General features: G+C 42.5%; 1 protein-coding gene across 2 annotated transcripts; it reads left to right on the top strand.

The window, feature by feature from the left end:
• The first annotated feature begins 980 nt into the window (after positions 1 to 980).
• On the top strand, positions 981 to 25670 carry ARL2BP (ARF like GTPase 2 binding protein). Of its 2 annotated transcripts, none has more exons than XM_075838694.1 (7): positions 981 to 1173; positions 4206 to 4255; positions 7803 to 7864; positions 8281 to 8387; positions 10588 to 10673; positions 11434 to 11530; positions 23843 to 25670. In XM_075838694.1, the coding sequence occupies exons 2-7, from the start codon at positions 4218 to 4220 to the stop codon at positions 23921 to 23923; spliced, it is 471 nt and encodes a 156-aa protein (XP_075694809.1). In that variant the 5' UTR covers positions 981 to 1173; positions 4206 to 4217; the 3' UTR covers positions 23924 to 25670. The 2 variants fall into 2 exon arrangements, with proteins under 2 accessions (XP_075694809.1, XP_075694807.1); XM_075838692.1 differs by having other exon boundaries at positions 986 to 1222.
• The last annotated feature ends 1605 nt before the right edge of the window (positions 25671 to 27275 follow it).

Genomic DNA, 27275 nt, shown 5'->3' with positions numbered 1-27275 from the left:
TAGCCCCCCCTGTAGATATAGCCCACCCCTGTATATAGTGCTCCATAGATCGCCCACCCCTGTATATAGCCCACCCCTGTATATAGTCCCCCTGTAGATATAGCCCACCCCTGTATATAGTGCTCCATAGATCGCCCACCCCTGTATATAGCCCCCCTGTATATATAGCCCACCCCTGTATATAGTCCCCCTGTAGATATAGCCCACCCCTGTATATAGTGCTCCATAGATCGCCCACCCCTGTATATAGCCCCCCTGTATATATAGCCCACCCCTGTATATAGCCCCCCTGTATATATAGCCCACCCCTGTATATAGTCCCCCTGTATATATAGCCCACCCCTGTATATAGTCCCCCTGTAGATATAGCCCACAAATAGGATACTATACAGGGGTGGGCTATCTGTGGAGCACTATATACAGGGGTGGACTATATGTACAGGGGGGCTATATACAGGGGTGGGCTTTCTGTGGAGCACTATAGGCGGAGCTATTTGTGGGATACTATATACAGGGGTGGGCTATATCTACAGGGGGCTATATACAGGGGTGGGCGATCTATGGAGCATTATATACAGGGGTGGGCTATATCTACAGGGGACTATATACAGGGGTGGGCTATCTGTGGAGCACTGTATACAAGGGTGGGCTATATCTACAGGGGGCTATATACAGGGCCACCTCATGCCACGGGACCCGTAGCAGTCGCTACGGCTGCTACAGCGGTAGTTACACCACTGATAGTCACTAATTTGATTCCTGTATATAGCGCAGAGCTGCACATATATTGTTTTTGCAATTATGTGCATGTTACCATGGTAATACAGAGTCTATTTATAAAGTTCCACGATACAAATTGTTAAAACTTTATTGAACTTTATTTCCCATTTTTCCTCATTCATAGTTTCATCCAATACAACTGGTTCTAAAATTTCTTCCAGGGCAGGTGACGCAAAGTCCAACCACTCTCCGTTGCCATAGAGATGAGTAACGGCAGCATCTCTTTGTTGATTGGTAGCTGCGCTGAACATCTAATCATCGGCCTTACCTATTGGTCGGCTGCTGATAAACCATACATGTCATTGGTCGGACGTAACCAGCTGAATTCTCCACAGCCCGGAACTGAAAGTCGTGCAGTAGACAACAAGAGAAGCTTTATTTGTATTCGGCCGGGTGAGCGTCTGTACGTCTGCGGGATATTTCCCCGTGCCCTCTATAACACGTATGTAATGACTTTTATTATTGAGTCCTCCAGTCTGACTGTGTTCGTGAAAATCTGCCTATGCTGAGAGATAATGTCCATATCAGCAGAACAGACGCAAAGGAGATGAAGCGGCATGTTTATCAATGCAATGACACCTGTTTATCTCATGGTTGCATTGTAAATGCTGAGCGTCATATTTATCAAGTCTCCACCACTTTTAGGTTTTTGATAAAGTTTTTTGGAAACGCTTTTTTGGACAGCATTGGTAACATGAGAGAAAATTGAAAAGACTGAATGACCAATGTTGCAAAAAAAAAAAGGGGGATTGACTTTTAAGGTATAACGTGGCGTGGACCAGAACCCGGCGTAGATCGGTGACTGCGCCATATTCCATGAACACGTGCGCTGTCTTAGGGAACGCTGCACTCACTATGTTATAATTACATACTGGCATATACCAGTGTTTGTAAATCTGCCCAAGAGCGGAGGCTGAACATGGCTATAGTCCGCCAGATGGCACACAATGTTGGCGAGAGGCTGGCGCTCACTGTGGGTGTGTCGACCAATGTCCTCTGTCCCCCATGTGGCCGTGTTTTCTCATTCTTTGGGGCGCTAGGCGTCCTCTTGTTTTGTTAACGCCCAATGTAGCTCCATTAAGATGTCCTGCTCTTCAGCCAAGAAGAGGGTCCCTCGTTGTCCCTCTAATGCTGCTCTTCCCCCTTGATCTGACATCGGGCATGGAGAGCTGCGCGCTGGGCCGTACAATTGCAAAGGCAACCAAGAGACTATTGTACAACGGTCCTATTTTAATTAACCTGTGCACGAGACTCGCTGGCCGCCGTACGGTTGTCTTGACAACCGCCCGGGCGCAGTTGCGGCTCTTTGCTACCGATATCAGATCAGGCGTAAGAGTAACTTTGGAGGGTAATACAGAAGGGTTAACATTATGCTTGCCGACACTCACAAAATTTCCAGGAGACTCCTAAAAAAAGGGGAGATCTCTTGGGTGCCCCACATACTGACCTCTACCCATTCCTGCATTTCCCTCCGCTCCCAAGTGCGGCGGCGCCCAGGAGCAGAGGGAAGCGCAGGAATGGGAAGATCCGAGTATCTGAACGTCCGGTCTGAGAACAGTTTCTTGTCGAGTCTAGTCCTGGGGTCTGTAATAGGGGGTTGGGGTCCTGTAAACAGAAGGTCTAGGGTCAGTATTTATTGGGGGTCTTTTCTCCATATTTATTAAGGTGTGCTTTTTGTTTTGTTTTTTAGGGGCTCTGATCTGGGATCTGTATTTTTTAGCTAGTTTGATGTTTATATTTTGTCTGGGCTTTGTATTTTGCTTTCGGGGTCTTGAAGGTCCGGCCTCGGTTCTCTATTAGTTTAGGGGGTCTGGTCTGTGGTCTGTATTCATTTTGGTGGTTGATGAAGGGAGGCATATGTACTATTTGTAATTCAAATGTTGTATGTTGGGGGTGTGTCATATATAAATGGGCGTGGCATTAAGCCCAAAACATTTGCTGCGCTTGCTTCTTTCTATTTCTTCCTATTTTAATCTCCCGGATGTCCCATCTCAAAAGTTGGCAAGTATTGGTTTAAATACATTACGTGAAACCATAAAAAAATAAATATTTTTTCATAATAAATGTTCCTTTGAAAAAATAGATGAATTCTATGTAAACTGTAACATGATGTTGCAAAGTGGACATTGACTGATGTTTGACAGGCACGGTTCAGCTTAAAGTGGCTCTGTCACCAGATTTTGCAACCCCTATCTGCTATTGCAGCAGATCGGCGCTGCAATGTAGATTACAGTAACGTTTTTATTTTTCAAAAACAAGCATTTTTGGCCAAGTTATGACCATTTTTGTATTTATGCAAATGAGGCTTGCAAAAGTCCAAGTGGGTGTGTTTAAAGTAAAAGTCCAACTGGGCGTGTATTATGTGCGTACATCGGGGCGTTTTTACTACTTTTACTAGCTGGGCGCTCTGATGAGAAGTATCATCCACTTCTCTTCAGAGCGCCCAGCTTCTGGCAGTGCAGACACAGCCGTGTTCTCGAGAGATCACGCTGTGACGTCACTCACAGGTCCTGCATCGTGTCGGACGAGCGAGGACACATCGGCACCAGAGGCTACAGTTGATTCTGCAGTAGCATCGGCGTTTGCAGGTAAGTCGATGTAGCTACTTACCTGCAAACGCTGATGCTGCTGCAGAATCAACTGTAGCCTCTGGTGCCGATGTGGCCGACACGATGCAGGACCTGGGGCAGGAAGTGAGTGACGACACAGCGTGATCTCTCGAGAACACGCTGTGTCTGCACTGCCAGAAGCTGGGTGTTAACGAAGAGAAGTGGATGATGCTGATTCGTCAGCATCATACACTCCCATTCCCAACGCCCAGCTAGTAAAAGTAGTAAACACGCCCCGATGTACGCACATAATACACGCCCAGTTGTACTTTTACGTTAAACACGCCCAGTTGTACTTTAGAAAGCCTCATTTGCATAAATATAAAAATGGTCATAACTTGGCCAAAAATGCTCGTTTTTTAAAAATAAAAACGTTACTCTTTTCTACATTGCAGCGCCGATCTGCTGCAATAGCAGATGGGGGTTGCAAAATCTGGTGACAGAGCCTCTTTAAGGGTATGTTCATACAGTGTTTTTTGCCGCATTTTCCGCCTGCGTCCATTGAGTGCCACGGGCAAAAAACGCTTTCTCTGCCTTCCATTGATGTCAATGGGAGGTCAGAGACGGAAACGGCTTAAGAAAGAGCATGTCGCTTTTTTTCCCCGCAAGCGGGCCATTTTGGCCGTTTTTTGGAGCGGTTTTCGTTTTAAAAACAGCACCAAAAACCTTTGTGTGAACTAGGCCTTAGTCTTCAGTGTAATTTGTATGGGATCCTCTTTATCGTGTTGTTGCTAAAACAAAGGGAATTGCAAAGCTATGTAAAACTTGGCAGCGTGTCATTTCTTTATGTTACATTTGTCATTTTCCTTTTCACAGATTTAGTCCAATATGGAGGACCTGGAAGAAGAAAATTTTACCCTATCAATGTAAGGCCATATGGGGAGAGGCACAGAGTGATCTGCTGTAATGACCAGAATATTTGGGCATTGCCTGTACGGGGTGTTTACACATGGAGCCCCCCACCTGTATTATTGAATCTTTCTCATATTAGAGAAATGCCAATTTACAATCCCCAAATGTATTCTGATAGGCGAGTTTGCAATTTTACCCGAAAACCCGCACCTAGACATAAATGTGGGCATGCAGTCTTGGGTATGCCCTACTAACTGCCTATGTATTTTCTGATACATAGGCTACAATGTACGGACATGGGTATATGCCAGTACATTGGAGTAAAAATAAAAATCAATAATAAAGATGCCTTAAAGGGGTTGTTCAGTCATAAGACATTGAAGGCCTATCCTCAGTATAGGCCATCAATATCTGATCAGGGGGGGTCAGACTCTCGGCATCCCTTCCGATCAGCTGTTTTGAAGGCGCCGCGTCGCTCGAACGAACTTACCTGCTTGTACTGTAAATCACCGACACACTGGTAGCAGCGGTTCACAGTATGACGGCCTTCTCCCATTAAAGTGAATAGGAAAAGGCTGTAATACTGTGAACTGCCGCTACAAGTTTGTCGGTGATTCACAATACGAGTAGTGACCGTAATGAAGACGTAAGAGCGACGCAGCCCCTTCAAGACAGCTGATCAGTGGGGGTGTCGGGAGTCGGACCCCCACTGATCAGATATTGATGGCCTAGCTGGAGCATAGGCCATCAATTTCTTCTGGCTGGACAGCTCTTTTAACCCTTTCCCGACCACGTAAATATATACGGTGCTAGCAGTGTGCCAGTCTGCAGACCTGCTGTATATTTATGGCCCCCTTTCCCCGACAATCGCAGTGTTTCTGCTGCATCGAGTATCCAGATCGGGCTGTAACTAACATCCTCAGGTAAGGGTGCCGTCACCGGGATCTGATTGGTTCAGGTCCCGATAACGGTAGCTGGGCCACAATGCTGCTGGAACACCGTGATCATGGGTTACAGCAGCACAACAATGTCCAGATCTGACAGTAAGGGTATGTTCACACGTACACGTCCGTTACGGCTGAAATCACGGAGCTGTTTTCAGGAGAAAACAGCTCCGCAATTTCAGACGTAATGGCAAGTGCAGGCGCTTTTCGCTGCGTCCATTACGGACGTAATTGGAGCTGTTTTTCCATGGTGTCAATGGAAAACTGCTCCAATTACGTCTCAAGAAGTGACAGGGCACTTCTTTGACGCGGGCATCTTTTTTTACGCGCCGTCTTTTGACAGCGACGCGTAAAAAAAATGACCGTCGGCACAGAACATCGTAAAGCCCATTCAAATGAATGGGCAGATGTGTGCCGATGCTTTGGAGCCATATTTTTGGACGTAATTCGGGGCTAAAACGCCCGAATTACGTCCGTAAATAGAGTGTGTGAACCCAGCCTCAGGCTGGATTCACACGACCATGTTACGTCCGTAATGGACGGAACGTATTTCGGCCGGAAGTCCCGGACCGAACAAATTGCAGAGAGCCGAGCTCCTAGCATCATAGTTATGTACGACGCTAGGAGTCCCTGCCTCGCTGCTGGACAACTTTCCCGTACTGAAAACATGATTACAGTACGGGACTATTGTCCTGCAGCGAGGCAGCGACTCCAAGCATCGTACATAACTATGATGCTAGGAGCCCGACTCCCTGCAGTGTGTTCGTTCCAGGAAATGCGGCCAAAATACGTTCCGTCCATTACGGACGTAACGTGCTCGTGTGAACCCAGCCTAACTTAAATTCTCTGGTCTGGGTGCGGTCATCGGGACCTGAGCCTATGAGATCCCGATAACTGCGACCGGACCAGACACTGTTTATTGCAGTCAGACCAGGACGCAGCCATGCTGCAGGACTGCTCTGATCGCTGGGTAATATTTTCTGGCCTGGATGCCCTACTGTTAATAATTAGATAAATATAGTCTAATGTAAAAAAAAAATCAACTAAGAAACAAAATAAATAAAAAATGTATACAATTAGAACAAAAAAAAAATACAAATAAGAGCCCCCCCCCCCTCCTCCCAAAAATGTACATACCTCTCTGGACCCACATGCACAAAATTAGATATCTCGCGTGACATAAATGCATGTTGCATTGGCCACAGGTGCTTTCAAACGCCATTTTCCTGTCACGCAGAATGTACGAAATCCCAAATATATAAAATTTACCCAAGCCACCAATTTTTGTCTGTTCTACCCTGGACCCTATTTTGCGCGTTCATTGATTTATCTTCCATGTACAGATGCTGTGTCTAAAGTTAAGGGGGGAAATACATGTTCACTAAAATAGTGTATTTGTTCTCGACGATATGACGCCATATCTTACACAGTGTATACATATATGCCATCACTATTGATTGAACAAACTACCTTAAAACAACACAAAAAATAAAAATATTTCACTTTTCTGAGCATTTTTACCTAAAACCTACAAAATGAAATCAAATGAGCGCTAATTGTAAATAATAAGGCTGGATTCACATGGGACGGAAATGCTGCTGGTTTTGCTTATGGAAGTCCGCAGTGAATTACAGTCCCAGCCACGTGGATAAGATTTGAACAAATCTCCTCTACATGCTGCTGAATATTTTCGGGGCAGAAATCGGTGCATTCTGTGGATTTTGCAATGTATAAGGGGTGAAATCTGCAGCATAATCCACACATAACGCGGGCAGATTTTGCTGTGGGAAACTCACAGTATTTGCCTCCAGTGTGAATAAAAATCACCTTGTAAAATGCAGCTTTCCAAAAGGTGGAATTTTACTCTGGGCATCAAGGCCCAAAACACTTCTGAATGGATGAATAGGATGATCAAGGAAAATCTAAAATGAATAAGTAAAAGTAACATTTAAAAAAAAACAAAAAACTAAAATGGAGCAAAAACGTAAAAAACAAAAATAATTGTATTCATATAACTATACAAATCTTTACATTAAATTTAGCATATTATTTATGGTTACCAGAGAACGGTGTTAAATCACAAAAAAGAACATTGTGTGATCACATTTTCTGCATTTCTAACATAATAAAAAATAATAAATAAATATATATATATATATATATACAGCTCCATCATCCTAATTATGACTCTCTGAATGCTTAGAGTTAAAAACACAAGAATAAGACGTTAAATAGTAATCCACCCTGAAACATGTAAGGCCTCGATTACAGGCACGGCTGGCGGCCGCGGACAGCAACCCACGTTTTCGGCCTGAGCTCCCATCTAAATTATGGGAGCACGGTCCATAAAAAGCGAAAGATATGACATGTCCTATCTTTTGTGAAGGCTTTCTACGACCCGGACACCTTCCTGCAAATATACGGGAAGGTGTCCGTGGTCAAAAGAAATGAAAGGGTCCGTAACTGCGGACCGTGATTACGGACGAAATCCGCGGTCGTGTGCATGGGGCCTACAGAAGTGAAATGTGAACAGCGACTTACTGACTACTCTAGTTATACATGTAATGCATTAACGATTGGCAAGGTAATAATTGGCAACGTTTTCTTTACATTTCAGATCATCCCCTAAGGATGAGGAATTTGACTGTGTGGTTGGACACTTGGAGGATATCATAATGGGTAAATACAGTATAAAAACCACACACCTGGGGCACCTGAGGTCTGTCTCCCTCATTTACGTCATCCATATTACTGCTTGTAGGCTTATATGCAGGGCGTTTCCGTGCACAGGGTCACTTATTAGGCGAATTTCCTGTTTTGCAGTATTTTTGCCATAGAAATTAAGATTTTATGTATTGCAATAGATCTTTTGCTTGCCTGTCTTGGTCCTCATGGGCCCAGGCCTGGTAAAAAGAATAATAGAGTCATGGTAGATGTGGATAATGACACCCCATTACAATTAATTGGCAAAGGAGGGAGAATTGGGTCAATAAAATAAATGATTAGCAATAAAAAGGTAAAGTACTGCTTAAAATGCATGACTTTTTCATTCGGTTGGTGTGGTGTTCATTTTGTGTTTTATTTTCTATTATCAGATGATGAGTTCCAAGTGCTACAGAGAAATTTTATGGATAAGTATTACCAAGAATTTGATGATACTGAAGAAAATAAGCTTACATACACTCCAATATTTAATGAATACGTAAGTAAATGTGTAATCTGTCTAATATTGGCATAGAACAATTGATATAAAAAAGTGGTGTCAGTCAGGAAGCTGCAGATTAAGTGTATATAAACAGTACTGTCTAAAGGAACTCTAAATTCACAAATAAATGACGAAAGTTAAGCGGATAAGTTTGCTCACACTGTGTCAGTCTGCAGGATCTTCTGCATGTTCCTGTAGAACTTCTGCAGAGAACACAGGGGTTAATTTCCTGCTGGTCTGTTCTATCTTCGTCTGACGACCGCCAAAGGGGTCTTAAAGGGAATGTGTTGCCAGAAAAACATGTTTTTTTTAAAAAAATTAAACATTTAGTGTGTGGGTGATTAAACATTGTTCAAATTTTTTTTATTTTTTTCACGAGTCAGGAAATATTATAAATTAATTCTAATTTATAATACTACCCATTTTTGGTCACTAGATGGAGCTGTCCCCAAAATTGCAGCTTTGCAAAATTGGGTAAAAAGCCCTCGCTCTAGTGAGCTCTCAGCATCCCCCCCTCCTTTATCCTGGCTAGTGCCGGGATAAACGAGGGGTTTGAACGGTGTAACCTCCTACACTGTGTGTCGCCATTTTTTGAGCTAACACACAGTGTAGTAGGTTTACATACAGTAGTAAACAAACACGAACATACATTGAAATCTCTTACCTGCTCCTGCCGCCGCGGCTCCCTCCGGCCCGTCCGCTCCGTTTGCTGCCGCTGGTCCAAGTGCACAAATCCGGAAGCCGCGACCGGAAGTAGTAATATTACTGTCCGGCCGCGACTTCCGGTCCACAGAAAAATGGCGCCGGACGGCGCCAATTTCGAATTGGACTGTGTGGGAGCGGCGCATGCGCAGTTCCCACACAGACGCCGTACACTGAAGTCAATGGGACGGGAGCCGTTCGCAGTCCCTATGGGACTGTGGCTGCCGTATTCCATGTCTGTATGTGTCGTTAATCGACACACACAGAAATGGAACAAAAAATGGCAGCCCCCATAGGGAAGAAAAAGTGTAAAAATAAGAAAAAGTAAAACACAAACACACAAATGAATATAAACGTTTTTAATAAAGCACTAACATCTTTAACATATAAAAAAAAAAATTGTGATGACACTGTTCCTTTAACTCTCTGTGCGTCCTACTGCAGACAGGACAGAGTGGGAGGCTCCTGCTGCAGTCAGTTGTCTTACAGCCAGACTCTTGTAGCAAGACACAGAATTGTGGGAAGAAGGAAAGGGATAACGATGACGGGGTACTGATCTCATGGGACATATATATATATTATATATATATATATATATATATATATATAATATATATATGAATTAATTTTCGTTTTCTCAGTAATAATTGCAATGTATTATCAAAGGAAAGCCAGAGTTTAATGATAATAAATTGCCGGGATGTTTTTGTAAAAATAAATCTGTTCATTTTGTATGTTTAGTGTAAAGGGTATGTCCCGTGATAGGAAGTGACCAACGATGTGGCTGCCCAGAAAAACACTAGCCGAGCAGTCCGGAGAAGTGGCATCTTGTTTACCTAGCAATGCTGCCACATTGTTCTAGCGATCGTCTGCGATCATTGATTGAACATTGGTGGCCTGATGACTGTATGAAACCATTATATCTGTGCTTACTTTGCATGAGCTTTTTTGCTACTATCAGAGAGGGAGTCTGATACAATTATTGGAGAGGAGTCCCCTTATAAAGTCTTCGAGTCCCATAAATACTGCAGGCAATATATCTTCATGGTAATGAAGCAGCTACAATGACAACCAATGTAAGAATTATATAGGATTCATTGCATAGTATTAGAAGAGAACAAGTACTAGTAGAAAGTATGGATCAGCAGTCCTCTACATTGTAAATAAATACAACTAGACAACGGTCACATAACGAAAACAATATTTCACAAGCCCTGACCAAAAAAATTTAACCCTGTGGGCTTGAAGTCTAACGGGGCTAAAATCGTCTCTGTGGACTTACTAACTGCATTGCTTTCAGCCTATGTATTAAGGGCCAGATTATGATGTCTGGCCAGTGGGTTCTTGAGCTAAATGTCTATGGAAATGCAAGACATAAACCCTGTTGTACGTTGTCTCTGACTGGCCGCATTCTAAGGCTATCATTTTACCGTACACCGGCAGCTTTTAGGTTTTACATTTAATGTGTTCACGTCTAATGATGTTACTTTTGTAGATCAGTTTAGTGGAGAAATTTATCGAAGAACAGTTAATGGAGCGGATTCCAACATTTAACATGAGCGCCTTCATCTCTTCACTACAGTAAGTCATTCTGTGGCTAATGCGGTTGAGTCTCTGATTTTCTGCGCCCGTGGCGGCTTACTCTTTAACATATTGAAGCGCTTTTAACAATTTGCTGCCGTTACTGGGGATTAGGGGTAGGCAGAGAGCTGGAAGGATGGAGCTCCTGACCTTAGCAGCTGCTTCCATAAAGAAGTTGAGAGCATGGACACAGCTGTATACACCCCCTCTCTGCCCCTCCTGAACCCCAATAGTCTTCAGCAGGGCTAAAGCAAGAACTTCCTAAAGGGATCCCTCCCCCATTGATGTTCATCTTTAACAGTATTTTTTTTTTCTCACTTGGTTTAGTTGCTTGTAGTTTTTAATCATTGTACCCTTACAGACATGGAGTTCAGCTCCCCAAGCTTTGACTGCCTGGTCATCTTGTGCTTATACATCATAGCTAATCTTAACCGGTAGAGCTGCAGTTTAAAGCATAGGGGAAGAGACATTGTAGCCAATCCAGAGCCACTTATGAGACAAGAAATTGAATTCAGACCACTTCTGACTTCCATTAGACAATGCAGTTAAGGTGCGGTTCATCGCTGTGCCCCAATGGAGCAGAGCTAATAACAAGCACCAGACCGTGAGGACAATAAAAAGTTGTTAAACATTACTCAGAGGTACTGGCGGATAACTTTTAATTTTAACTAAATGTCTCTGGACTCCTGTTGACAGCTCCTCTTTCATTTTGTCTGTGTGCAGTCAGATAGTAATGGTTTCTTCATTGCTCTTTTGGCAGATCTCATCGTCAGGAAATGGCAGGAGACATATTTGATATATTGCTGACTTTCACAGATTTCCTGGCTTTCAAAGAAATGTTCCTTGACTACAAAGCTGTAAGTAGATATACAGATCTCATTAAGATGGTAACACAAACTGTCCAAAACAACAGGGTGCTAGATGTGTTAATACTTAGGGCCCTTTTACACCAGCCAATTATCGGGCAAACGAGCATTCACAAAATGCACATTCCTGATAATTGAAGTGCATAGAGCGAGGGCAACGATCAGCCAATGAAGTGTGTAAACGGGCAACGATCAGCCAATGAAGTGTGTAAACAGGGCAACGATCAGACAATGAGGTGTGTAAACAGGGCAACGATCAGCCAATGAGGTGTGTAAACAGGGCAACGATCAGCCAATGAGGTGTGTAAACAGGGCAACGATCAGCCAATGAGGTGTGTAAACGGGGCAACGATCAGCCAATGAGGTGTGTAAACAGGGCAACGATCAGCCAATGAGGTGTGTAAACAGGGCAACGATCAGCCAATGAGGTGTGTAAACAGGGCAACGATCAGCCAATGAGGTGTGTAAACAGGGCAACGATCAGCCAATGAGGTGTGTAAACAGGGCAACGATCAGCCAATGAAGTGTGTAAACAGGGCAACGATCAGCCAATGAGGTGTGTAAACAGGGCAACGATCAGCCAATGAAGTGTGTAAACGGGCAACGATCAGCCAATGAAGTGTGTAAACGGGCAACGATCAGCCAATGAAGTGTGTAAACGGGCAACGATCAGCCAGTGAAGTGTGTAAACAGGGCAACGATCAGCCAATGAAGTGTGTAAACAGAGCAACGATCAGCCAATGAAGTGTGTAAACAGGGCAACGATCAGCCAGTGAAGTGTGTAAACAGGGCAACGATCAGCCAGTGAAGTGTGTAAACAGGGCAACGATCAGCCAATGAAGTGTGTAAACAGAGCAACGATCAGCCAATGAAGTGTGTAAACAGAGCAACGATCAGCTGATGAACGAGCAAACGCTTGTTCATCGGCTGATCGTATAATTTTTTGCAGCCTGAAATATTATCGTTGTCAGCAGCATATATTCCTGTGTAAACAGCGAGACGTGCTGCCGACATGATAGAAATGTATGGGGACAAGCGATCGTAGTAATGAGCACTCGAGCGTTGAACGGCGCTCGTTAACACGGCTCTCATAGGCCGTGTAATAGGACCCTTAGAACCACATGTAAAAAAAATATACACACCCATCAATCTTAGAAATGTATACCATTATTTTATTATACTACAAACAAAAACAACATACAATGATAAAAGCAAGTAGCAAAACAAGGAACACACTTTGATAAAGCATGAAAATGTATAAATGAGATATAAAGTTCTTTGTGTTGTCTAAAAAATAAATATATGTGTGTGTGTGTGTGTGTATGTGTGTGTGTGTGTGTATATATATATATATATACACACACACACACACACACACACACACACACACACACACACACACACACACAATCTCTATCATCTCCATAATATATGAATACCAGGGTAGCAGAAATGCATATGAGCAAAATGAGACGACACTTTAAAGTATGTAACAACCAAGATACGTAGCAAAAATAAATGCCCAGATACTTGTACTCCTGGTCCAATACAAAGTACTGCAGCCCACTACCACCCAGGTATCGCTGCTAACAAGTGCGGCTTTATCAAAGGTAAAAAATATACAGACTCCCATTCGGTATAGATTATTCCTCTTTACTACTCCATACTCATGTAACGACTGCTGCTCACGGCGTCCGTAAGTTTGGCTCTGTGAATGCTGCGATGTACTGCGCATGCTCTTATAGAGCTAAACTATAATAGTGCACTATAGAATACAATGTATGTCACATGTGCTAGCAGATTGACCTATATTGCTAAATGTCACTAGTTGGCGTGTGTGCCAAACAGATAACAGATGTTACTGAACGGTGAATAAGTCACTGGTGAGTAGATAGAAGTTTAAAAACTAACTTTTAATAAAAAAAAACATGTACACTTATGAAAAATGGAAGAAAACCGCCGACGCGTTTTGGACACCCTGTGTGTCCTTAGTCTTAGCCAATGTTACTGAGACAATAGACAAGTTAAATACCTAAAAGGGGCAGTGCTTAGGATCACATAATCCTCAGGCTAGAGGTCAGGGGGACCACACTGAAACACCTCTGTTCTTGAGTTATACCAGTATTTTGCACCTTAACCCCTTAACGCTCCATGACCTACTATTAGGTCATGCTAACTGTAGCGTTCGCGCTCAGTGACCTAATAGTAGGTCATGGAGTAAACACGGCGCCGTTCGCGCGGGGCGCGTTCATGAGCTGTGATAGCTGCTGTTTCCGACAGCAGACTATCACTGCTCAATGTGCCGGGACCGATCGCGGAGCTCCCACGTCGATTAACCCCTCAGAAGCCGCGTTCAATAGCGATCGCGGCTTCTTAGGGGTTAATCCGCCATCGCCGGCCTGCTACGCGATAGCGGCCGGCGATGGTGACTATGGAAACCGGACACGAAACAATGGCGTCCGGCTATGCCATAGACGGAAGCCTAGTGGGTCCTGACAACGTCAGGACCCACTATGCTTGCTGTCAGTGAGTAGCTGACAGTTCTAATATACTGCACTACGCATGTAGTGCAGTGTATTAGAATAGCGATCAGGGCCTCCTGCCCTCATGTCCCCTAGTGGGACAAAGTAATAAAGTAAAAAAAAAGTTAAAAAAAGATGTGTAAAAATAAGAAAATAAAAGTTTTAAAAGTAATAAAAGTAAAAGTCCCACTTTTTCCCTTATAAGTCATTTATTATTAATAAAAATATATAAACAAACAAATAAACTATACATAATTGGTATTGCCGCGTCCGTAACGGCCTGAACTACAAAATTATTTCATTATTTATCCCGCACGGTGAACGCCGTAAAAAAAAATATTAATAAACCGAACCAGAATCACAATTGTTTGGTCACTTCACCTCCCAAAAAATGGAATAAAAAGAGATCAAAAAGTCGCATGTACCTAAAAATGGTGCTGATCGAAACTACAGTTCGTTACGCAAAAAATAAGTCCTCGCACGGCTTTATTGATTGAAAAATAAAAACGTTCTGGCTCTTAGAATAAGGTAACACAAAAAGTAAATGATTGTTTACAAAACGTATTTTATTGTGCAAACGCCATAAGACATAAAAACAACTATAAACATCTGGTATCGCCGTAATCGTATCGCCCCGCAGAATAAAGTGAATATGTCATTTATAGCGCACGGTGAACGCTGTAAAAAAAAAAGTATACAAAAACAATAGTAGAATTGCTGTTTATTAGTCACCACGCCACCTAAAAATAGAATAAAAACTGATCAAAAAGCCGCATGCACCCCAAGAAAACTACAATGGATTCCTCAAGGGGTCTAGTTTCCAAATTGGGGTCACTTTTGGGGGGTTCCCAATGTTTTGGCACCACAAGACCTCTTCAAACCGGACATGGTGCCTAATAAAAAAGAGGCCTCAAAATCCACTGGGTGCTCCTTTGCTTCGGAGGCCGGTGCTTCAGTAAATTACCGCACTAGGGCCACATGTGGGATATTTCTCTAAACTGCAGAATCTGGGCAATACGTATAAAGTTGCGTTTCTCTGATAAATCCTTTTGTGTTATAAAAAAAATGGTATAAAAAGAGTAAATTTCACCTCTACTTTGCTCTAAATTTCTGTGAAACACCTAAAGGGTTCATAAACTTTCTAAATGCTGTTGTGAATACTTTGAGGGGTCTAGTTTCTAAAATGGGGTGTTTGATAGGGGTTTCTAATATATGGGCCCCTCAAAGCAACTTCAGAAATGAACTGGAACCTAAAAAAATAAATAAATGAGGCAATACTTCGCTTCTCACATTATACTGATAATGAGCAGTGCCCACCCCGAGATGACCCCAGTTTTGACCGTTTGTATAAACGGAGACCCCTATTAGACCGTTTCAGTGCCCGGTTTTCCCAAGCATACACCCCCGAGAAGTGTATTTCTATTGATGAGTCCCTGGTACATTTTAAAGGGAGGGTTCAATTCCGCCAGTACCTGCCAGGTAAGAGGGCAAGGTATGGCGTGAAGATGTATAAGCTGCGAGAGTGCATCCGGGTATACCTACAGGTTTAGGATATATGAAGGAAAGGCCACCCCCAAACCAGACTGCATCCTGGACTACAATAGGTACATGGGAGGGATGGACTTGTCAAATCAAGTCCTGAAGCCCTACAGCGCCATGCGGTGTGGTATAAGAAGCTGGCCGGGCACATCATACAGATGGCTTTGTACAATGCGTACCTGCTACGTCGATGTGCAGGCCAGAGGGGAACTTTCCTGGAATTTCAAGATCTAATCTTTAGGGACCAGGAAGGGGGGGGCACCCAGTACTTCTGGAAGCGAGGCCACACGCATCGTACCAGGGCAACACTTTCCAGGAGAAGTTCCCCAAACCGGTGGAAAGGGAAAGAGTCAAAAGAGGTGCAGAGTCTGCTATAAGAGGGGGATAAGGAAAGTCACAATATACCAATGTGACACTTGTCCCGAAAAACCAGGGCTCTGTATAAAAGATTGTTTTAAAATGTATCATACATCCCTTGATTTTTAATTTACCCTGATGCACTCCGCACAGCTTACCCCCCTCATCTTTCCCTTCTGAGCCCTGCCGTATGCCCAGGCAGCTGATAACAGCCACATGTAGGGTATTGCCGTACCCAGGAGAACCCACATTACAATTTAAGGGGTGTATATCTCCGGTGGCGCATGCTGGGCACACTATATTGGACACTGAAATGGCATATATATATATAAAATTGCAAATCTCACACTGCACCATCTGCTGCAAATTATCTTTTACACAATACCTGTGGGGTCAAAATGCTCACTACACCTCTAGATGAATGTCTTAAGGGGTGTAGTTTTTAAAATGGGGTCACTTCTCGGGGGTTTCAACTGTACTTATACCTCAGGGGCTTCTGCATACATGACTTAGCACCAGAAAAGCTCCAGTAGGCCAAATGGTGGTCCTTTTCTTCTGAGCCCTCCCATGGGCCCAAACGGCAGTTTATCACCACAAATGGGGTATTGCCGCACTAAGGACAAATTGGGCAACAAAATGGGGTATTTTGTTCCCTGTGAAAATAAGAAATTTTGATCAAAAATGACATCTTATTGGAAAAAATATCATTTTTTTCATTTCACAGCCCAATTCAAATAGGTGCTGTGAAAAAACTGTGCGGTCAAAATGATAACAAAAACCATAAATGAATTCCTTGAGGGGTGTAGTTTCCAAAATGGGGTCACTTCTGGTGGGTTTCCATTGCTTTGATACCTCTGGGCCTCTGCAAATGCGACATGGCACCCGAAAACCAATCCAGCAAAATCTGGACTAACAAACACACAGCGCTCCTTTCCGTCTGAGCCCTCCCATAGGCCCAAACGGCAGTTTATCACCACAAATGGGGTATTGCCGCACTAAGGACAAATTGGGCAACAAAATGGGGTATGTTGTTGCCTGTGAAAATAAGAAATTTTGATCAAAAATGACATCTTATTGGAAAAAATATCATTTTTTTCATTTCACAGCCCAATTCAAATAGGTGCTGTGAAAAAACTGTGCGGTCAAAATGATAACAAAAACCATAAATGAATTCCTTGAGGGGTGTAATTTCCAAAATGGGGTCACTTCTGGTGGGTTTCCATTGTTTTGATACCTCAACACCTCTTCAAACCTGGCATGCTGCCTAAAATATATTCTAATAAAAAAGAGGCCTCAAAATGCACTAGGTGCTTCTTTGCTTCTAGGGCTTGTGTTTTAGTCCACGAGCGCACTAGAGGCACATGTGGGACATTTCTAAAAACTGCAGAATCTGGACAATACATATTTAGTAGTATTTCTCTGGTAAAACCTTCTCTGTTACTAAAAATAAATTGAATAAAATTGAAATTCAGCAGAAAAAATGAAATTTGCAAATTTCATTTCCACTTTGCTTTAATTCCTGTGAAATGCCTGAAGGGTTAAAAAACTTTCTATATGCTGTTTTGAATACTTTGAGGGGTCTAGTTTTTAAAATGGGGTGTTTTATGGGGGTTTCTAATACATAGGCCCCTCAAATCCACTTCAGAACTGAACTGGCACCTTCAAAAAAAGGCTTTTGAAATTTTCTTAAGAATTTGAGAAATTGCTGTTTATGTTCTAAGCCTTGTAACGTCCAAGAAAAATAAAATAATGTTCAAAAAACGATGCCAATCTAAAGTAGACATATGGGAAATGTGAACTAGTAACTATTTTGGGTGGTATAACCGTCTGTTTTTCAAGCAGATGCATTTAAATTCTGAAAAATGCTATTTTTTGTAAATTTTCTCTAAATTTTGCAATTTTTCACAAATAAAGACTGAATATATCGACCAAATTTTACCACGAACATGAAGCCCAAAGTGTCACGAGAAAACAATCTCAGAATCGCTTGGATAGGTTTAAGCATTCCGACGTTATTACCACATAAAGTGAAATATGTCAGATTTGAAAAATGGGCTCTGAGCCTTAAGGCCCAAACTAGGCTGCGTCCTTAACCCCTTAAGGACGCAGCCTAGTTTTGGCCTTAAGGCTCAGAGCCCATTTTTCAAATCTGACATATTTCACTTTATGTGGTAATAACGTCGGAATGCTTAAACCTACCCAAGCGATTCTGAGATTGTTTTCTCGTGACACATTGGGCTTCATGTTCGTGGTAAAATTTGGTCGATATATTCAGTGTTTATTGGTGAAAAATTGCAAAATTTAGAGAAAATTTTGAAAAAATTGCATTTTTCAGAATTTAAATGCATCTGCTTGTAAAACAGACGTTTATACCACCCAAAATAGTTACTAGTTCACATTTCCCATATGTCTACTTTAGATTGGCATCGTTTTTTGAACATTCTTTTATTTTTCTTGGACGTTACAAGGCTTAGAACATAAACAGCAATTTCTCATATTTTTAAGAAAATTTCAAAAGCCTTTTTTTTAAGGTACCTCTTGAGTTCTGAAGTGGCTTTGTGGGGCCTATGTATTAGAAACCCTGATAAAACACCCCATTTTAAAAACTAGACCCCTCAAAGTATTCAAAACAGCAGTTATAAAGTTTTTTAACCCTTCAGGCATTTCACAGGAATTAAAGCAAAGTGGAGGTGAAATTTGCAAATTTCATTTTTCTTGCTGAATTTCAATTTTATTCATTTTTTTTTCTGTAACACAGAAGGTTTTACCAGAGAAACACTACTAAATATGTATTTTCCAGATTCTGCAGTTTTTAGAAATGTCCCACATGTGGCCCTACTGCGCTCGTGGACTAAAAGACAAGGCCTAGAAGCAAAGAAGCACCTAGTGCATTTTGAGTCCTCTTTTTTATTAGAATATATTTTAGGCAGCATGCCAGGTTTGAAGAGGTGTTGAGGTGTCAAAACAGTAGGAATCCCCCAATAGTGACCCCATTTTGTAAACTACACCCCTCAAGGAATTCATTTAGGGTTGTTGTTACCATTTTGACCACACATTTTTTTCACAGCACGTATTTGAATTGGGCTCTGAAATGAAAAAAATGTCATTTTTTCCAATAAAATGTCATTTGTGATCAAAATTTCTTATTTTCACAGGGAACAAAATACCCCATTTTGTTGCCCAATTTGTCCTTTAGTGTGGCAGTACCCCATTTGTGGTGATAAACTGCCGTTTGGGCCCATGGGAGGGCTCAGAAGGAAAGGAGCGCTATATGTTTGTTGGAGTCCAGATTTTGTTGGATTGGTTTTCGGGTGCCATGTCGCATTTGCAGAGCCTCAGAGGTATCAAAGCAATGGAAACCCACCAAAAGTGACCCCATTTTGGAAACTACACCCCTCAAGGAATTCATTTATGGTTGTTGTTAGCATTTTGACCGCACAGTTTTTTCACAGCACCTATTTCAATTGGGCTGTGACATTAAAAAAATGTCATTTTTTCCAATAAGATGTAATTTTTTACCAAAATTTCTTATTTTCACAGGGAACAAAATACTCAATTTTGTTGCCCAATTTCTCCTGAGTGCATCAATACCCCATTTGTGGCAATAAACTGCCGTTTGGGCCCATGGGAGGCCTCAGAAGGGAAGGAGCGCTGTGTGTTCTTTGGAGTACAGATTTTGCTGGTTTGGTTTTCGTGTGCCATGTCGCATTTGCAGAGCCCCAGAGGTATCAAAGCAATGGAAACCCACCAGAAGTGACCCCATATGGAAACTACACCCCTCAAGGAATTCATTTATGGGTAATGTGACCATTTAGACCCCATAGTTTCTTCACAGAACTTATTTGAATTGGGCTGGGAATGAAAACAAAATTATTTTTGTCAAATAATATGTAGTTTTGGCTGAAAATTTCTTATTTTCACAAGAAACAAAATACCCCATTCTGTTGCGCAATTTGTTCTGAGTGCCGCAATACCCCATTTGTTGTGATAAACTGCCGTTTGGGCCCATGGGAGGGCTCAGAAGGAAAGGACCACCATTTGGCCTACTTGGGATTTTCTAGTGCGAAGTCATGTATGCAGAAGCCCCTGAGGTACCAGTACAGTTGAAACCCGCAAGAAGTGACCCCGTTTTAAAAACTACACCCTTAAGGCATTCATCTAGAGGTGTAGTGACCATTTTGACCGGAGACCTACACCCCATAAACTGTAATGTGGGTTCTCCCGGGTATGGCAATACCGTACATGTGGCTGTTATCAGCTGCCTGGACACACAGCAGGGCCCAGAGGGGAAAGACGAGGGGGGATAAGCTGTGTGGAGTGCATCAGGGTAAGTAAAATTGGGGTAAATTATAAACCAAGGGATGTATGATAAATTTTAAAACACTTTCATACAGAGCTCTGGTTATTCGGGACACGTGTCACATTGATATATTGTGTCCTCCCTTATCCCCCTCTTATAGCAGACTTTGCACCTCTTTTGACTTTTTCCCTTCTTGCCAGTTTGGGGAACTTCCCCTGGAAAGTGTTGCCCTGGTACGATGCGTGTGGGCTCGCTTCCAGAAGTACTGGGTGCCCCCCCTTCTTGGTCCCTAAAGATTAGGTTCTTGATAATCACCTCTTGAAATTCCAGGAAAGTTCCCGTCTGGCCTGCACATCGACGTAGCATGTACGCATTGTACAAAGCCATCTATATGATGTTCCCGGCCAGCTTCTTATACCACACCGCATGGCGCTGTAGGGCTTCAGGGCTTGATCTTACAAGTCCATCCCTCCCATGTACCTATTGTAGTCCAGGATGCAGTCTGGTTTGGGGGTGGCCTTTCCTTCATATATCCTAAACCTGTAGGTATACCCTGATGCACTCTCACAGCTTATACATCTTCACGCCATACCTTGCCCTCTTACCCGGCAGGTGCTCGCGGAATTGAACCCTCCCTTTAAAATGTACCAGGGACTCATCAATAGAAATACACTTCTCGGGGGTGTATGCTTGGGAAAACCGGGCACTGGAACGGTCTAATAGGGGTCTCCGTTTATACAAACGGTCAAAACTGGGGTCATCTCGGGGTGGGCACGGCTCATTATCAGTATAATGTAAGAAGCGAAGTATTGCCTCATTTATTTATTTTTTTAGGTTCCAGTTCAGTTCTGAAGTTGCTTTGAGGGGCCCATATATTAGAAACCCCTATCAAATACCCCATTTTAGAAACTAGACCCCTCAAAGTATTCACAACAGCATGTAGAAAGTTTATGAACCCTTTAGGTGTTTCACAAAAATTTAGAGCAAAGTAGAGGTGAAATTTACATTTTTTTTTGTCAGAAAATCCTCTTTATACCATTTTTTTTATAACACAAAAGGATTTATCAGAGAAACGCAACTTAATACGTATTGCCCAGATTCTGCAGTTTTGAGAAATATCCCACATGTGGCCCTAGTGAGGTAATGGACTGAAGCACCGGCCTCCGAAGCAAAGGAGCACTTAGTGGATTTTGAGGCCTCTTTTTTATTAGGCACCATGTCCGGTTTGAAGAGGTCTTGTGGTGCCAAAACATTGGGAACCCCCCAAAAGTGACCCCAATTTGGAAACTAGACCCCTTGAGGAATCCATTGTAGTTTTCTTGGGGTGCATGCGGCTTTTTGATCAGTTTTTATTCTATTTTTAGGTGGCGTGGTGACTAAAAAACAGCAATTCTACTATTGTTTTTTTATTATTTTTTTTTTACAGCGTTCACCGTGCGCTATAAATGACATATTCACTTTATTCTGCGGGGCGATACGATTATGGCGATACCAGATGTTTATAGTTTTTTTTTATGTCTTAGGGCGTTTGCACAATAAAATACGTTTTGTAAACAATCATTCACTTTTTGTGTTGCCTTATTCTAAGAGCCATAACGTTTTTATTTTTCAATCAATAAAGCCGTGCGAGGACTTATTTTTTGCGTAACGAACTGTAGTTTCGATCAGGACCATTTTTAGGTACATGCGACTTTTTGATCTCTTTTTATTCCATTTTTTGGGAGGTGAAGTGACCAAAGAATTGTGATTGTGGTTCGGTTTATTATTATTTTATTTTACGGCGTTCACCGTGCGGGATAAATAATGAAATAATTTTGTAGTTCAGGCCGTTACGGACGCGGCGATACCAATTATGTATAGTTTATTTGTTTATTTATATATTTTTATTAATAATAAAGGACTGATAAGGGAAAAGGGGGGATTTTTACTTTTATTACTTTTAAATCTTTTATTTTCTTATTTTTACACATCTTTTTTTAACTTTTTTTTAACTTTATTACTTTGTCCCACTAGGGGACATGAGGGCAGGAGGCTCTGATCGCTATTCTAATACACTGCACTACATGCGTAGTGCAGTGTATTAGAACTGTCAGCTACTCACTGACAGCAAGCATAGTGGGTCCTGACGTTGTCAGGACCCACTAGGCTTCCGTCTATGGCATAGCCGGACGCCATTGTTTGGTGTCCGGTTGCCATAGTCACCATCGCCGGCCGCTATCGCGTAGCAGGCCGGCGATGGCAGCTTAACCCCTAAAAAGCCGCGATCTCTATAGAACGCGGCTTTTAAGGGGTTAATCAGCGGGGACACAGCGATCGGTCCCCGCTGTAGGAGCTGTGACAGCTGCTGAACAAGACAGCAGCGTCACAGCTCCTGTATGTGTCGGGAGGACGGCCGAAACGGCCGTTACTCCCGAGACGTACTATTACGGCATGGAGCGCGAACGATACAGCTGCCATGACGTAATAGTACGTCAAGGAGCGGGAAGGGGTTAAGGGGTTAAGATAAACCTTCTGTATTTACGTTCATGAAGGCGTCTCATGATTGTAGACTTTGACAATGATTTTCCTGCCTCCTCCAGAGTGTTCTTGACTTGGCTAGATGTTGTGAAGGGGTTTTTCTTTACTAAGGAAATAATTCTACAATCATCCACTTTAGATGTCTTTTGTGGTCTTCCAGGCCTTTTGGTGTTGCTGAGATCAGTAGTGCGTTCAGGCTTTTTAAGAATATTCCAAATTATTGATTTGTCCCCTTTTTTTTACAGTTTCTTCTATCTCAATTGTTTTGCTTTTTTCAGTCTATTGACCACCTCCTTCACTTGCATTGACACCTCTTTAGACCAGATATTGAGAATCAACGCCAGACTGTTTCTCCTTAATTTGCCATGAAATTAGGAGGGAACAGGCCACAACCGGCCATGAAACTGCTAATCGGTCAATTGTCCAATTACTTTTGAGCTGGCAAAAATGGAGGGACTATGTAAAAAATGGCTGTAATTCCTAAATGGTTATCGCAATATTTCAAGATTTTTGCTAAACCCCTGGAATTAAATCTGAAAGTCTACGTTTCAAGCCCATTGTGGTGGTGTGCGGAGGCTAAATTATGACAATTGTGTCACTGTCCACATACTTCTGGACCTGACTGTATATGCATCAATAGGAAACACTCTAAAGGAGTTGTCCAGTTTCACCCATCCCTTTACTCTTAACAGATGCCTCCATGAGGAGCTAATTGTGTAGGAAAGGGGGAATGGATTCTGCTATCAAATCCCCCAATCATAAGCTGTGATTGCCACATCGCTGATTAACGTTATTGGGCTGCAGTGGTGGTCTCTTTGTAGTGGTTCTTTACTGTGGCTACGGGAGGGGGGCTTATCAACATTGTCCTCAAAATACTAGTATTATCCTTTGGGTGAACACACATTGCAATTTAATATGAGCAATACACACTAGATAAGCTGCTTATATCAAGTTCTTCACGCAAAAGCCTCATATGTAGCATAAATAGCGCCGCCACCGGTCTAATACTCTCCCCACTGAAAATCACAACCACTAACCAAATACTTTTTATTTTTTTGTTTACTTAAGGAAAAAGAAGGCAGAGGTCTCGATCTGAGCGGTGGCTTACTGGTGACACCATTATTCAACTCTTCAGTATCTTCATCATAGAGACAATCTACTACGTGGTCTGTTGTATTTATCTACTTTTTATATCACCAAGTCATCATTTTTGTCACCGTTTCAACTGTTGTCCCCAAGATTTGCCAGCAACGCGCTACTATCCTCTGATGAAGTATTAAGATTGTTCAAAAGGAACCTTAAAGGGCAGGATTTTTAAACCTTTGTCATACCTCTTTCGACTTTTTGGAAATGTTACATGGAGTAAATTTTTGTTGTTTGTACATATGTTGAAATGTAGTATTGAGTTTATCATTTGCATCAAATGTACAGTAAAGTTCCTCCTATGTGTAATTCTTTTCAGCTAGCGTGAAATGGGAACTGACCATAAGAGAGCGGGCTGGTCATCTGAAAATAATTTTGGCCGGTAGCATCGTACACCAACTAAGATTGTCACATGTCTGAAGATCTCTCCTCACAGTTCTGTCCCACAATTAGACTTTTTTCAAGAAAACAACGTGATAATAATTTCCACCGGGCTGTATATTGTTTTGAGAGGTTGTACAGGGTTAGATAAACATGGCTGCTTTCCTCCAAAAACTCTGCCACACTTGTCTACAGGTTCTGTGAGTTATTGCAGCTCAGCACCATTCACTTTACTTGAGCATAACTGCAATACGGACACCACCCATGGACAGGCGTGGTGCTGATTCTGAAAGAAAGCCGCCATGTTTTTCTAATTCTGTACAACCCCTTTTATGATCCTTAAAGGGGTTGTCTAGGATCAGAATAAAAAGGATATGCTTCCCCCCTCCCCCCCTTGAAACGACGCCACTGTTGTCCATGGACATTGGCTGCAGCTCAGCTCCAAGTGAATGAGAACAAGAGCGCTATTTCTAAAATAAAAAATCTCATACAACCCCATTAAAGGTCTAGCAAGCCAAAGTATTAAATAATCTGATACCTGTTACCTGCATACTGTATACAAGGAATTTTACTGTAGATTCCAGAAACAAACTGAAATTAAAATTGCTGGTCAAGATATAAAACACTGCAAAATAAAAATGTTATTAAATTAACAAATTTTAATTTTAAAGTTTTATGATTTAAAGTGCCTTTCTGTTTTCAGAATAGTGTGTCCCATCTCCTTGACTCCCCCACCCACCAATCTAATTATCTGACTAAATGCAGTGTCTAAAGGATTCTTAAGTCGGGAGAACTTTTAAAGGGGTTGTCCCACAATTAAATATTACCCACTAACCACAGGATAGGTGATAACATGCACCCCTCCCCCCCCCCCCTCTGATCACAAGAATGGGCATCCCGTTCCTCCAAATGATTGGAACGGCAGGTCGCCCGTGTGCCCTTATGCTCCATTCACTGACACTGCCGGAGATAGCCGAGCGATGTACTCAATCTACGGCAGTCCAACAGACAGGAGCAGCAGTGCGCATGCATCGCCTGCCGCTCCATTCATTTGGAGAAATGGGACCCGTGAACAGTGGGGGTGCCCTCATTCAGACCTCCACCGATCAGCATGTTATCACCTGTCCCGTAGTTCGGGGGTAACATTTAAACTTCGGACAACCCCTTTTAAACAAAAAATAAATGAAATTGTTAAAGGAAAGGTATATTTGTGTTACGGGGGTGAATGAATACTCATTCATCGCTTGGTATAGCGCATCAGCCACGGTCTACCTATTGTACTGTACATCCAGTGTATCTTCAGTCACAACTACTTCTGTGTATGTCATATTTAATTTTTCCTTTTTTTTTTAAATAAAAGATCAAGTGAAAATCTTTTGTATATTTGACTGAAAGAAACATTTAGATGTAGCCATGACGACCACTCTAGAAATGTCTGCTGTTTCAGGGCTGTAAAATTCCAACTTAGAATAATATAGTATTTAGTATTGAAATATGTTTACATAGTTTATCAGAGTAGCGTTGGTTGATGCTTTCACTGCGCCATGGGTCGATTCATCACACCCCTCTCGCATTGCTGCTTTTTATTTTTTCTCTGCCTTTATCTACCTCTGACAAGCTGATTCAAACAATATGGCTGCACTTCCTGGCCACTGCAACACAGTAGGGCCGTGGGTAGTGGGTGCAGGCGCGTAGGTGCGCGCAGGAGCGCGCGTGTAGGTGCGTGCGCACGCACGTACGTACGTACGTACGTACGTAGGTGGGTGCGCATGCATGCACACACATAAGGGAACCAACGGACACCGCCGGTTGCCGATGGAACCCACTGACTTTACTAGCTTCCGTCGGCTTTCCGTTGTGGTGTCTGTGATTTTAGCGGACACAATAGCACAGCATGCTGCGCTATTTTCTCCGGTAAACCCTGCCGGATCTGCAAATGAGGGCTCGACCTGAGCCTCTGACGCGGATGTGAATAGAGCCTTAGTTAGCTGAAATCTCTATATAAAAAAAATAAAAAAAAAGTTGTTATCCAACATCGTTCAAAAGTTATAACGGTGTAAAAGAATGTATGCCAAAACGTAAAATTTAGGCCTGGTCATTGGGGGCATCGATGACCCTTGGTCCTGAAAGGGTTAAAGGGAATGAGGGCAGCATAAGCCTGGTGTCAATGTGAAGGCAGCATAAAGTAGTGAGAGATGCAGTTTATGGCGCAATGTCATTTAGTTTGAAACGCATAAAACCACTGTTTCTAGCTGCAGCTGATGAATGTAGAAGACTGCAAAGCGTCCCAAGGTCCCAGGCACACGACTGTATTTTCATCCACCCGTAAATACGGATCCCTAGTCATCCGCAACTTGCCCGCGTATACGGAACAGTATCCGCAGTTACAGTCCCTAGTTCATCCATATATACAGATCCACAAAACGTGCAACACTTCTGCAATTATGGATGGCTACGGGTGCACATCTAATTACAGGAGTGCCCGTAGATTTCTATGGGGAGTCTGTGCCATAGTTATGGACAAGAATAGGACATGATCCGTAAAATATAGACCATTTCTACAGAAAGGTCACCCATCCGTAAAAATACGGAAAAGGTGTCTAGCCCATAGAAATTAATGGGTCCGTAACTACGGATGAAAGATAGTCGTGGGTCCTTGGCATTCATGAGCTGTGGCTAGCCCTGCACTTTCTCCGCTGATTCACAGCTTTCTCCCAAATCGGCGGAGGCAGGGTAGGACTAGCCCCAGCTCATAAGTACAGGTTGCAGGGAAAGAAAAAAAAAAAAAAAAAAAAAAGCACGATTTTATGAAAGCCAAAAAGTGTTTCAAAGTAATAGACACACCGCCATAATCCGGGTCTGTCACTATTTTATGCTGCCCTCGGATAGGACAGCATAAACCAAGCGAGAATCCCTTGAAGCTTCATCTCAAATATCAATGGTAAACGATCACACAGACACTTACTTGTTGGTTATT

The sequence above is a fragment of the Rhinoderma darwinii genome, chromosome 9 (genome assembly GCF_050947455.1).
Source record: "Rhinoderma darwinii isolate aRhiDar2 chromosome 9, aRhiDar2.hap1, whole genome shotgun sequence".
Lineage (NCBI taxonomy): Eukaryota > Metazoa > Chordata > Amphibia > Anura > Rhinodermatidae > Rhinoderma > Rhinoderma darwinii.
Note: the sequence above shows the minus strand (reverse complement) of the source record. Positions and strands in the feature narration are given on the sequence as shown.

Bases quoted from the DNA above. Each gene is read 5' to 3' on its own strand.
- ARL2BP (XM_075838694.1), top strand. From the start codon at position 4,218: ATGGAGGACCTGGAAGAAGAAAATTTTACCCTATCAAT. The intron at 8,388-10,587 runs GTAAGTAAATGT...TTACTTTTGTAG, and splicing joins CTCCAATATTTAATGAATAC to ATCAGTTTAGTGGAGAAATT. The intron at 10,674-11,433 runs GTAAGTCATTCT...CTCTTTTGGCAG, and splicing joins GCCTTCATCTCTTCACTACA to ATCTCATCGTCAGGAAATGG.